General features: G+C 39.4%; 1 protein-coding gene across 2 annotated transcripts in view; it reads right to left on the bottom strand.

The window, feature by feature from the left end:
- igf1ra (insulin-like growth factor 1a receptor) overlaps window positions 1–12,847 on the bottom strand; it is a 110,179-nt gene that overhangs the window by 10,582 nt on the left and 86,750 nt on the right. For both annotated transcript variants that reach the window (XM_077248866.1, XM_077248867.1), the window contains 10 exons: window positions 10,601–10,805; window positions 5,968–6,245; window positions 5,649–5,791; window positions 5,318–5,483; window positions 5,069–5,171; window positions 4,906–4,976; window positions 4,293–4,522; window positions 3,968–4,075; window positions 3,509–3,671; window positions 3,270–3,399 (listed from right to left, as the gene is read on the bottom strand). In XM_077248866.1, the coding sequence (XP_077104981.1) occupies window positions 3,270–3,399; window positions 3,509–3,671; window positions 3,968–4,075; window positions 4,293–4,522; window positions 4,906–4,976; window positions 5,069–5,171; window positions 5,318–5,483; window positions 5,649–5,791; window positions 5,968–6,245; window positions 10,601–10,805 (1,597 nt within the window). The remainder of the gene's footprint in view (window positions 1–3,269; window positions 3,400–3,508; window positions 3,672–3,967; window positions 4,076–4,292; window positions 4,523–4,905; window positions 4,977–5,068; window positions 5,172–5,317; window positions 5,484–5,648; window positions 5,792–5,967; window positions 6,246–10,600; window positions 10,806–12,847) is intronic.

Below are 12,847 nucleotides of genomic sequence, written 5' to 3'. Positions count from 1 at the left end.
AGAGACAGTTTCAATGCTTTCTGGACAGTTGGGGGCCTGTGGTGGAGAGGGGCTACTGTGTCTCTGATGGGACATCCTGCTGGATCAGATGGAAAATTCCCAGTGTTTCATCAGTCCAATTTTGGACACACATAAATAAATGAAACTTTTTTTTTGATAAAAGTTTATACTTAGTTTTTTTAAATAATTTTTACAGGCAAATATATTTTTTTGCACATGAATTTCTTAACATAATCTATTAACTTAAGTTTTAGACTTAAGTTTGTTGTAATTATTGATTTGTTGTAAGTATTTTTTGCAGGGTTCATACGTTAAAATATAAAACTTTATTTATTTTTTAGGAAGGGAGTCCGACAAAAGGAGACATCATAAAACCCCAACCTATACCAAAGGCAACTACTTTGAAGAAACCTAAGGGTGCTTTCACATCTGTAGTTCGGTTCAATGGGTCCGGAAAATAATACTTTGTAGCATTTTTAGGCGTTTTTGTTCCTTATCACACCACACTGATTGCTCTGGTCCAAATCAGTTGATGAGTTGATGAAACGAACCAAAAAAGCAGTCATGTGACAACATCCACATCACTCGTTGGCAAGATGTGTCTTGAACTTATTTCCATAACTGCACTTCGATTGGTCAGAATTAACGTGCGGTAAAATTCCAACAGAACTCCCGGAAGTAAACAAAGAGGAGGAAAATCCGGCAGACAACACACTGCTTTTTACTATGGAGATTCCGCTGTTCTTTTGAGTTTTTGAAAGTTGTTACCTAATATGGTCCTCAGACTAAATTTCTATGAGGCTCCGCACCTCCTCACAACTCCAAGTTTGTCCGCGAGCTGCCATGCTAAAAGTGCAAACTGTCAACAAACATTATTCCTCATCCCATAATGCAAAGCACAGCTGACTACGGCAGCTGGTTTAGTCCAAAAATGCGCAGTTCTTTGGCAGTTGGGTCTGTTCGAGGTCGGATCATGTTCTCACCACAAACAAACCACTCCAGAGTTCGTTTGAAAGTGTACCAAGACCACCTCGAATGCTTGTTTGGTCCGCTTTTGGGGCGCACCCGAGTGATCGCTGCATTCACACCTGCCCAAACGAACTGCACAAAGGGGGACAACGAACTCTAGTGCGATTCAACCCAACTAAATGAGGCAGGTTCGAAAGCACCCTTAACATGGGGTAGTTTTGATTTTGATTTTTTTTTTTTGGTTTCTATATAATTCCTACACTTCCATTTTCCGTTTTTGCAACAGAATAATTGCATTAAAGATGCATTAAATTGTAAAATAGAAAAATTGTAAAATTGAGAACATTTTTTATCAGTTTCCACAAAACTATTAAGCAGCACAACTGTTTTCAACTTGGATAATAAATAATAAGAAATGTTTCTCAAGCACCAAATCATGTAGATTTATTTCTAAAGGATCATGTGACTGAAAACTGGAGTAGCTGCTGCTGAAAACTGAGCTTTGAATCACAGGAATAATTTACATTGTATAATATATATTAAAACAGAAAACAGTTACTTTAACTTGTAATAATATTTCACATTTTTAATGTTTTTACGGTATATTCAATCAAATAAATGCAGCCTTGATGAGCTTCTTTCAAAACATTAAAAAAATCTTACAGACCACAAACCTATAATTAGGGCTGTGAATCTTTGGGTAGGCAGCGAGTCGATTCAATTCACGATTCATAGGTTTTCAATTCGATTCAAGAACGATTTTTGCAAATTCAGAAAGATTCAATTCGATGCGATTCACATTAAAGTTCGATGCGATTCGATTAATTCGATTCGATTCCTTATTTTTTCTATGCATTCATAGGATTATTTAAATGCTTCCCCCAATGGGTCTAAGTCAGGGTGTGAATTACACAGTGGTCTTCGGGGGTCAGAGAGTGGGAACAAAACAAAAAAACGACATTTTGTCTATTGTTAATGTTAGTTCATGCTAGTTTTTAATTAATTTATTATTATAAAAAATATTTCCAAAGCCTATAAATTACCATTTTTAGAAATGTAAGCCAAGATTTAAAAAGCATAATGAACTAACAATACTTTTAAAGCCTAACTATTTTGTAGGATATGTTAATGGATACACAACCTTAAAGTGTTCCTGGTACATCCTTCCATTGTGAGACTAAAAATACCATGAACTTTCCCACTAAACCTTAACTAACTTTTCCTCTTGGAATAGTAAGTATTCCTCATGGAATACTCTTTGTTCTCTTTATACTGAACATTTTCCTATGATTCGAGAGAAAACGCGCCGGGTGTCTACTTTTGCTATAGGCTATAGTAACGATTACGAATGCAACTTTAATGCGCATCTGATTGATGGATAAACCACGCGCTTTTTATTTCAGTGTAATTAATATTGTAGTTATTTCAGCAGTTTCCTTCGTACATTCAGTTTAATGACATAAAGTTAAATTTCATTCATGATTCATAGGAAGTGTGTGCATTTTAGGTCTATTTGCGTCTGCTCTTTCCATGTAATAAATGCGCACCCTTGAATAAGTGGGGTTTTACTTCAGCTGCTCAGGACGGGTATGACCCATTTCCGTAAAACTTCAGTATCTTATCTTAAAGACAATAACGGCGACGTTTCCACGCAACGAACGCGTTGTTTCATAGCAGTGCCCGCGCAATGACATGGCAGCTTTATCAATGGCTTGAGCGGTTTGACTCAAGACTTGCTTTCTCGATAGAAAGCTGTCACCTGCTCATGTGAACATCAGTGGCTGTCCTGAGGAGAGCTCAAACATGGACTGCTCAAAAATCTGTAGATGAGAGCTATATGGGACCGAGCGCGAACGGAATCCAGTGAAAGATGGTAAAGAGTGCAGCGAGTATCTGTGAATGAGAGCTGGGAGGACGCCTAATGACGTCGCACAAGTAACGCCTCCATTAATTCACGCATGTAGTCATTTAATGTTTACATATTGTAAAGCACTGAATCGCTATAGAATCGCAAATTATTCGATTCTTAGCATTTTAAATCGATTATTGACCGAAATAAACGATTCACGTTTCAAAATACATGTTTCAAGATCGATGCATATGCATCGTCAGGATTTGTAATCGATGCATCGAGAAAACGAGTGAATCGTTACACCCCTACTTTTAATATTAATGTATGTCCGAATGTTTGACCGGTAACGATCAATTCACACACACATACACTATGCAGAGAAGCAACAGAAAGTTTTGCATTTGTATGTGTGTGAAGAGAAGTTTCAGAGAGGACAGGCAGCTCATACCAGACATCAGAATTTGTTGTGAACACTCCATCTTTCAAAGACTCCGGGGACATCCAGCGGACCGGCAGCAGCCCTTTGCCTCCTTTGCGATAGTAATCAGTCTCGTAGATGTCCCTTGTCATGCCAAAGTCTAAACACATAAAGAGAGCAAACATGAGCTGGAAGAAAGCTGTGAAAGGCCAGTCACACCTCTCAATCAAATCTTGTTTCAAATATATTCCTTTAACACTGAAACTTACCTCCGATTTTAACTGTGAAGTCCTCAGCAACCATGCAGTTCCTGGCAGCCAGGTCTCGATGGACAAACTTGTTGGCATTTAGGTATGCCATCCCGTCCGCTATCTCTCCGGCCATCTGAATCATTTTCTTCAGTGGAGGCAGAGACTGGCTGCTAGAGCCCTGCTACATGGTGGAAAAAAGAGAACAAATGCTGCATTCAACACTTATTTTTCTCTCTTGCACTTCTGACCCCTTTGTGAAGAGCTGACTGACATATTGAGTAACTTTGAAAAACTGAACATAAACTAAAAGGAGCATAAGATAGCCCATAGATCAGAGCAGAACAAAAATAAACGTTATGAAGTAAAAGTGTATTCTAATCAGCTAAAAAGAAGTATAGAGATCCATTATGGGATATCAATTACAGCATTTGTGGGGAGGATGTTTGTGCAGGCAGAGATGACAGGATGTTTCCATACCTCTTTTGAACGGAGAGAACGCAAGTAGCTCTTCAGATCGCCCCGTGTCATCAGCTCCATTATAACTAGAGTGGGCTGGCCTTGAGAAACCACACCCAGAAGTCGCACCTAAACCAATCAGGGTACAAAGAAAAAAAGAACTGAAATAACACGGTCACTATGAAAACACTGAGAAACCTGTTCCTGAGCAACCTGTTTAAAAACCATCATTACTTTTGGCATTTGTTTGGTGGCACAGAAATGATACACTTAATACAAAAAAATAATAGTTGTTGTTGTTTTTGGCAAAACGTACTGCTTGATGAGATTGTGCCCTCTTTCTTACCACATGGTGACAGTTGAACTCCTTCATAACTGAAGCTTCGTTCAGGAACTCGATGCGTTCACGCATACTGGCGGATTCATTTACAGTCTTGATGGCTACTCTGGTTTCAGGTTCATCTTTGACGACGCCCTTTGCGATGCCCTCATACACCATACCAAAGGAGCCCTGACCAAGCTCACGACACATGGTGATTTTCTCCCGAGCCACTTCCCATTCATCTGGTACATACACTGAGGTTGCAGAAATAAGAGTCAGCACATTTAAACAAGGAGTGCAGTGTAACATAAAAAACTAATCATACAGTATTGTTTGGCCAAAACCAGATGATGAGGCAAAAGTTTCATGATGATTTCATGATAAGACAATTATGGCTGTGACAAATAATTCAAGTTATATGGATTTCTAATTTACTAGGAAATAAAATAATATATTTTAACAGGTTTTTTTATTTGTTTTTAACAAATCTCACAATTTGTTTTATAATTATGAAAATATTATTTGTGTGAATGTTACAGTATTTTTAATGGAAAATGACAAAAATACAAATTCAAAAAAAAATTTTTTGGCAGTGCAATACTTAAAGACGACCTGGTTTTTAAACCATAATACTCACTTTCAAAAGGACTGAAATATTCAGGGTTTACAGAAGCATAGAGCATACCGTTTCCTAACCTGTCACTATTCCTGAAAGCAAACATAAATAAAAATAAATTTAAAACAGTATTGGACACTGGAAGTTGAAATAAAGTCTAATTTTTAATAGATGGGACATCAACCTCTTTTTGGTGACAAAGATGACAACGCCGATCACTGCAGTGAGCAAAGATAGCACCACAACAGGGATGATGATGGCCAGATAGAAGGCATTACCATAATTTACTGTAAAAGAGAAGGATTTTCAAACAGAATTAAAAACTTTAAAACATTACAGAAACATGTCTGTACATTTCAATTAAAGAACCTATTTCAAAGTTATCAGTAAGCGTACCTCTTCCTAAAAATTAAATCATATATGTGTTCCTTACTTTTAGGTGGTGGCACATAGAAGTACACTGGTTCAGTCCAAGACCCATTCCCAGCCAGAGAAGTGGCTCTGACCCGGGCGGAATAATTTCCAGAGGCCAAATTGCTAAGCTGAGCTCCTCTCAGCACTCTGTACTGCTGCCGTGATACACACTCATGCTTCTCAGGCTGAACACACACACACACACACACACACACACACACACACACACACACACACACACACACACACACACACACACACACACACACATACATACACAGTTGGTTTGTGGCCTTGGCTGCAGTTTTGAACTATTTCTTAATGGTGTATGAGTTAGTTGTCACACTAACCTCAGCTCCCAGACGATATTTGATCTCGTACATGAGGATCAGTCCATTAGGGTGATGAGGTTCAGGCCACCGCAGCAGCACTATTCCTTCGACTTTCTCATCCCTCTCCTGAATTACAGTGCCCGGAATATCATCCGCTTTGTCTGGAGAAGAACATAATTGTGCTCACGGCCAGTGCTCTCTAACAGTAAATCAATAAGATTTCAATTGCTGTTAACAAGTCATGCTGTATGCAGTGGAGAATTACTGGAATTTTTATATTTTGTTGGCCAGGATATGCAGTCATTTGTGCACAAGTTTGTTTTTTGGTTTTACTGACCTGCTGGTTTGGTTCTAGAGAACACAAAAGCCGCAGCACTGCAACGGTGGACCTTGAAGTTACAAGCGTGGATGTCGATGCGGTACACAGTGAAGGGCTGCAGGTTGGAAATCTCCATGAACTCTGCATAGATTTTGCCTTCAGAGAAAGGATACTCTTTCTCCTGCAGCTTTGGGTCAGTGATGTTACTCTCCAGTCCTGTGATGTTCCTGTTTGCATCTTGGAGCAGTGTTCCATTGGCCACTCCGAACAGGTCTCGACGCTTCCTGTCTGGAGGTCTGAGACATGGAATAAAAGTGTTAGAGAGGAGGATGACAGGAGAGGAATGAACAGGAGAAAGAAAAGCAAAGGAAATAGAGAAAGAAAGGCAAGGAAAAGGATAGGAAACAGTAAAAAGGAACGAGGAAAAGTAAAGAAAATGGGAAAAAATAAATGAAAAGGACAGGAAAGAGGAAAAGGGAAGTAGTGTATGACAATGAAAAAGGAAAGGAAATGGGAAAATAACAGAAGCAGAAAAATGAAAGACGAAAAGGGAAGGGAGCAGTAAATGAGATTAGGAAAGGAAAAGATGGAAAAGGGTAGGAAAGAAAAAAGGAAAGAAAGTAAAAAATTCCAATAAAAGGGGCAAGAAAATAAAGGTGAAAAAAGTAAAGAGAAAAAGGAAATGAAGTAGAACATAACAGTAAGAAATAATAGAAAGATATAGTGCAGTCAGCCTTTTTCAGCAGAGTCTTCACTGGTTTAAAAGCATAAAAGCCAATTACTACGCACAATTACTCTACAACACACACCACTTCCTTTAACGTGAAAGCCTAATTCTCTAATGGCCTACTAACAGGTCTCTTAGTAACACTGGTGATACTTGCATTACTCTACAGCCTACAAAGCTCCCTTTTTTATCTTCTGGATCGTATCCATCATTTTTCATCCTGAATAATGAGATATTTTAAATTCTTATGACTGCTATGTATCCAGCTAGGCTGGGACTGATCCCTCGTGAAAATTTTGTAGTTTTAAAATGAAATGAGAGCTGGTATCCAAGAACTGTTAACTCTCTTGTTTCTAGATAGATGTCCAGATATAAAACTAAAATCTATTCATGAAGCATTCATAGGCACTGTCATTGCTTACTATAAAATATATACTTGCAAATGAAGCAATAAACATTTCTGCAGATGAGAAAATGAAATGGGAAGGCATATTTGGAACAAAGATAGAACATCCATAATAATGACCGACTCCGCCTCTGACGGTAGAGACAGTGCATGAGGCGATAAGCAAACTAAGGCACTGGCTGCAGGTCAGCCCTGCCGCCACTAAGGACATGCAGTCAGTAGCAACCAAAAGAGCTTACCAGACGCCAACTGAACCACTGCCACTTCACAAATAGGACTAGGCCAGGGCCATAACCTTACCTAGAACCACTTTTACGAGACACGTAAAGATTTGCTCGCTCAGGATCTCTGTAAAGATTCAATAGTCAGACCAAACTATACTATCCATCACAGATGAGAAGGACAGGATGGTTTGAGATGGACATGAGGGAAACCCCAGAGCGCCGTAATACAAGAGAGCAAAGTGGTAAAAGTGTAAGACTCAAAGACTGACAGACAATAAGTGGAGACAGACAACACAAGTTATGTTTGAGTGTCCTATTCAACAGTCTTCAAGAAGCAAATTTACAAGCAATGAACTTTACCCATTGATGATTACGAAAGTTTAAACATTACTATAAGCCTTATTCTGCCAGCTCAAATTAATCAATTGAGGAATGACAGTAATGAGAGAAGATCTCTGTGTGTGTTTGCTTTTGTATATGTGTGTGAGTGGAAAATTTTAATAAAAGCCAACACGGAACGGTGTAGGGAGGAATAATCAAATCAACCCCACCCACATTCCATGTCACTTTCAGTGCATAGCACTCCATGATTTATGATAAGGGATTTTGGAAGCAATTGGACACTATTTAATACTCACTAACTAGGGATTCAGATCTCCCTTGAGGGTGTTTGCTGCAGAAGATCATATCATATTGTCACCTGAGCATCACATCAACTCCTAGTTCGCTGACTACAACTGATCAAGTGCAAAGAAAGCCCGGATGTGTTTGAAGTACATGTATAAAATACTCTTTAGCAACCTTTAACCCAATTAGACTTGAACACGAACAGGATCTGCCTCTTGTCTATGGCCATAACTGCTGATTTTAACTTAATTGCTTTTGGCACAGACCGCTGACTAGGAAAAGGTCAGGCTTGTAGCAAGAACGAAACAGACATGTAGACGCACAGCACAGGGTCCTGAGAGAAGATTTTACACCAGCAAACCTCAGACAGAAGGTGTAATGGCAACATTGACAGCAGCACATCCAGTCTTTCCTTTTCCCAGGCAGAAAGGCTTACGTGTCAGTCACCTATTGATGCATATAGGCAACACCTCACATCCCCTGGCGCAAACTCAAGTTTTTGCTGAACCACAGGGCTCAAGAATGACATGGGCATTCTTTACAGGGCCGATCAGCTGAGAAGGAGTTTGCAAGGGGAGATGAATTCCAAAGGAAGAGGAGGTGTGGATGTGTCATTAACATTCCACATAGGTTTGTTGTACATTTCCTGGGAGCCGGACACTCCAAAGGAAACAAAGAACGTGTCTGAGGAAGGAGGGAGAGTGAGCAGGCGAGAGGAAGAGAACAGGGAGACGACCATTGAATGGAAAAACATATCCGCTTCATTCAAGTGTTGAGCATCTCCTGTTTTTCTCAGACTCGACCAGTTTCTGAAGCCTTTTCCTGAAGTCTTGATTTCAGTAATGAGGCGTGCTCAATGGCGACAGACAGTGACAAATCTGTCTCCCCAATTTCAAATGCAAACAAAGTGAGGGGGCTCAGAATGGACACCCTAGGGCTGCTGGGGTTAAGATGGAAATAAAAATTCATCAGTGAGGGAGAAAATGACGCCTCACGAGCATCCTGTTACTGAGGGAAAGTATATTTACATTTAGAAAGTCTGTTTTCAATCGATTAGAGATGGAGAGACGGGTTGACGGTGCATCACGCCGACCCTGAGTGAACCGCAAACCATTACCTTGATGAAAAATAAGGCTCCAAAAGCAGACGTTTGGGGAGACTAAGTGGTAGAAGATGTTTGGCGACATCGATTTGTGCATCAATACTCATGACTCAAAACCCCGGCCCGGCCCACCCCAAAACACACACACATTTGCAACCAAATAAACAACCCACAAAAAAGCCTGATTGCAGATGTACTAAACGAACCCTCAGAAAGTCTCAAAGCATGTGCGTCTGTGACTAAGTAAACCTGTACAGGTTCCTGTGTGCCCGTTATTCGCCCGTATGAGACAAGAAAACATCCAACGCCACAAGCAAGGTAAACAGATAACAGTGCAGACGTCACTCCTCGTTTCGGCAAACAAAAGCCTAACATGGAGCGAGCCCTGAGCCAGCGGCTGCTTTCCAGGCTCATTAATCCAGTCTGCGTCAGTTTGTGCATCCCAAATTACAGCCTGCTGTAATCCTAATATGCATCCACCACCGTCGCCCCAGCAACAAACAATGTGGCCGCACAGGCCTGGAGTTCTCAGAGCCGTACCTTTCCCCCCTTCACCATCTGATTCTGCTCCAGCCTCCGCTGCTGGCACCTACCCCTTTCCAAAAACTCTTGTTCTGATCTTGTCAGCCCCATGTCGAAATAATTAGGCTTTGGTCTGGGCCCCCAAAATTCTGGTTTTGATTCTATGAAATCAAGCCGCCTCAAGACCATGAGCTCAGACCCGCTTTGATATTCGCTTTCCAGGAAGACTAAAAAAATTAAGGGCTTCAGACCACTGTTGTAAACTGTGGCAGAAAGTGCTGGGAGTAAACCAGCCTCTGTTCCTTACCGAGGGTTCATCTAACCTTTGCAGTACGCTAGAACAGTAGTTTTCCATCAGAACCCAGATTCCCCATTGGACATCAACTGGCAAGCCAACACAGTACCAAAATTGTTTGTCATACAAAAGTAAACAAAAATGTCTTAGAGCATTTGTGTGTATTACCAAAAAAAACACTTTCAACTCGGCTCTCGTTTTCTTAAAAAAAAAAAAAAAAAACTCACTGTAAGGCACTTACAATGACAGTGAATGGGGCTCATTTTTGGAGAATTCAAAAGCGGAAGCAAAAATGTGTAAACTTTATTTCAAATTAATATAAATTAAATTAATATGAATTCATTTGAACACAATTTATTTCTGTTGAACTGCTTGTATTTGAGACGTAAAGTGACCTTTGTACGGTCAATTTATGATTTTAGGTGTTGTGTTGTCATGGCATAAAAGTTATAAAACTGAACTTTTTGGTAAGGTTGTAAGTGTTTCACTTAATATAGATTTTTTTTTTATTGTTGTGTCTCGTGTAGCAACATTTTGCAGCAAGTATTGATTCAACTTAATAGTGAACCAAAAATATTTCTTTAAAATCAAACATTTAAACCAGATTTAAGCATTTGGGTACCATACAATACAGAAATTTATAAATGTTTTCAAATAGCAGGAGATCCAAGAATCCACTAAACCAAACATTTGACCAATTGATACGATCTAAAAGCTTCAGAAAGTGCCATCAGTGCATGTGTCATACCTGGGTGTGAAGATGGAGTTGTGCAGGAAGTTCTCGAAGACTTTGCGATAAGATCGGTCTTCAGCTTCCGCCTTTAGGTCCTCCTTGGTTTTTGGGCAGGGGCAGCAGCCCTTTTCACCCCCGCCAACATCTGATTTGGTAGGCTTTGTGTCGCCCTCCATGTCTGTCAAAGCCGTGGCTGAGATGCGGATGGGGATCTTTAGCTCTGTATTCCAAAACAATGACACGTACTAAACTGATCAAGCAATAAGAACACAAGCTGCACACATTTATAAATGAAGTTATTGTACAATTCTCTGAAACACCTAATATCTGATTTATAAAGTCTGCCATGGCATAATAACGGGCCCCCCTGCGTGAAGTTGGCCCCCCACCCAACGCAAAACGTCGTCAAACTATACTCAATCGTTTGTGCTCCGTTTGTGCTGGTTTGTGCTGTAAAAAGTTTCGTTTGTGCTGTTTCGGTTTTTTAGATATTAAAAGAATATTAGGTGGTCATTTTGAGGTCACTCAGCCCCCCACATGCTCCAAATTCACCCAAAATAGGCTCGTTCGTTTGTGCTTCGTTTGTGCTGGTTTGTGCCGGTACAATTTTCGTTTGTGCTGCGTTGGGTTTTAAAATATCGGAAAATTGAATTATAGACGATGACGTCACCAGCCCCCCACATGCTCCAAATTCACCCAAAATAGACGCAATTGTTTGTGCTCCGTTTGTGCTGGTTTGTGCTGTAAAAAGTTTCGTTTGAGCTGCTTCAGTTTTTTAGATATTAAAATAATATTAGGTGGTCATTTTGAGGTCACTCAGCCCCCCACATGCTCCAAATTCACCCAAAATAGTCTCGTTCGTTTGTGCTTCGTTTGTGCTGGTTTGTGCCGGTAAAATTTTCGTTTGTGCTGTGTCAGGTTTTAAAATATCAGAAATTGAATTATAGATGATGACGTCACCAGCCCCCCACATGCTCCAAATTCCCCCAAAATAGTCTCGTTCGTTTGTGCTCCGTTTGTGCTGGTTTGTGCTGTAAAAGGTTTTGTTTGAGCTGCTTCAGTTTTTTAGATATTAAAATAATATTAGGTGGTCATTTTGAGGTCACTCAGCCCCCCACATGCTCCAAATTCACCCAAAATAGTCTCGTTCGTTTGTGCTTCGTTTGTGCTGGTTTGTGCCGGTAAAATTTTCGTTTGTGCTGTGTCAGGTTTTAAAATATTAGACGTTCAATTATTGTTGATGACGTCACCAGCCCCCCACATGCTCCAAATTCCCCCAAAATAGTCTCGTTCGTTTGTGCTCCGTTTGTGCTCCGTTTGGGCGAGACACTGAATGACAGAGAATTATAGACAGTGCACCAGCCCACTTTTTTTTAACAGTAGGCTAGTTAAAGTAACAAGGTAAGACCTAAAGAATCGGCAAACCAAATCACAATATTCACTTAGGTTATGTTATCCTGTGCGTTTTCAACTTTTAACGAACACTGCGGATACAGGATGTGGATGCAACTTCAAGGTTAGTGTTTTTACTTACTGTATGTTGTGTTTTGTTTATAACATATATGAAAATTGTCACAAATACGCGCACCATAATCTGTTTGCTGTGTTTATGTGTGTAAAGGCCTATTGGCTATGGCGTCAAAAGTTTGGATTCTTCTTTTTTATGTCTCTTAAGCTCACTTTTTTGATGAAACATATATATTATTACAATTTAAAGTAGCTATTTTCGGTTTTAATATAATTACAATGTCATTTAGACTGATGTAAAAGCTGAATTTTATGTATCATTAGACCTACTCCAGTTTTCGATATCACATGATTCTTTAGAAATCATAGTAAAATGTTGATTGTATGCTCAATTATTATTCGTGCATGCTCAGTTAAGAAAGGTTCTTAATTTTGATCAATGTTGATCAATTTTTTATTAATTTATTACTTCCTTGCTATATAAAAGTATTATTTTATATCACTTAACCAAAATCTTTGAATTGTTGTATATATTGGTTTTCAGAAGAAGAAAAGAACAACAATAAGCAGCACAACTGTTTTCTGAAGGATCATGTGACACTGAACTAATGATGCTAAAATTCAGCTTTGATTACAGGAATAAATTACACTTTACTATATATTCACATATAAACCTGCAGTATTACATTGGAATAATATTTCACAATATTACTGTATTTTTGATAAAATAAATATAGCCTTAGTGAGCATAAGGGAACATTAAACTTTGAGAAACATTAAAAAATAAACCTTTTA

Source organism: Siphateles boraxobius, unplaced genomic scaffold, assembly GCF_051911475.1.
Source record: "Siphateles boraxobius isolate OS27281-9 unplaced genomic scaffold, OSU_SipBor_1 31, whole genome shotgun sequence".
Lineage (NCBI taxonomy): Eukaryota > Metazoa > Chordata > Actinopteri > Cypriniformes > Leuciscidae > Siphateles > Siphateles boraxobius.
This window is presented reverse-complemented; position numbering and strand designations above follow the sequence as displayed.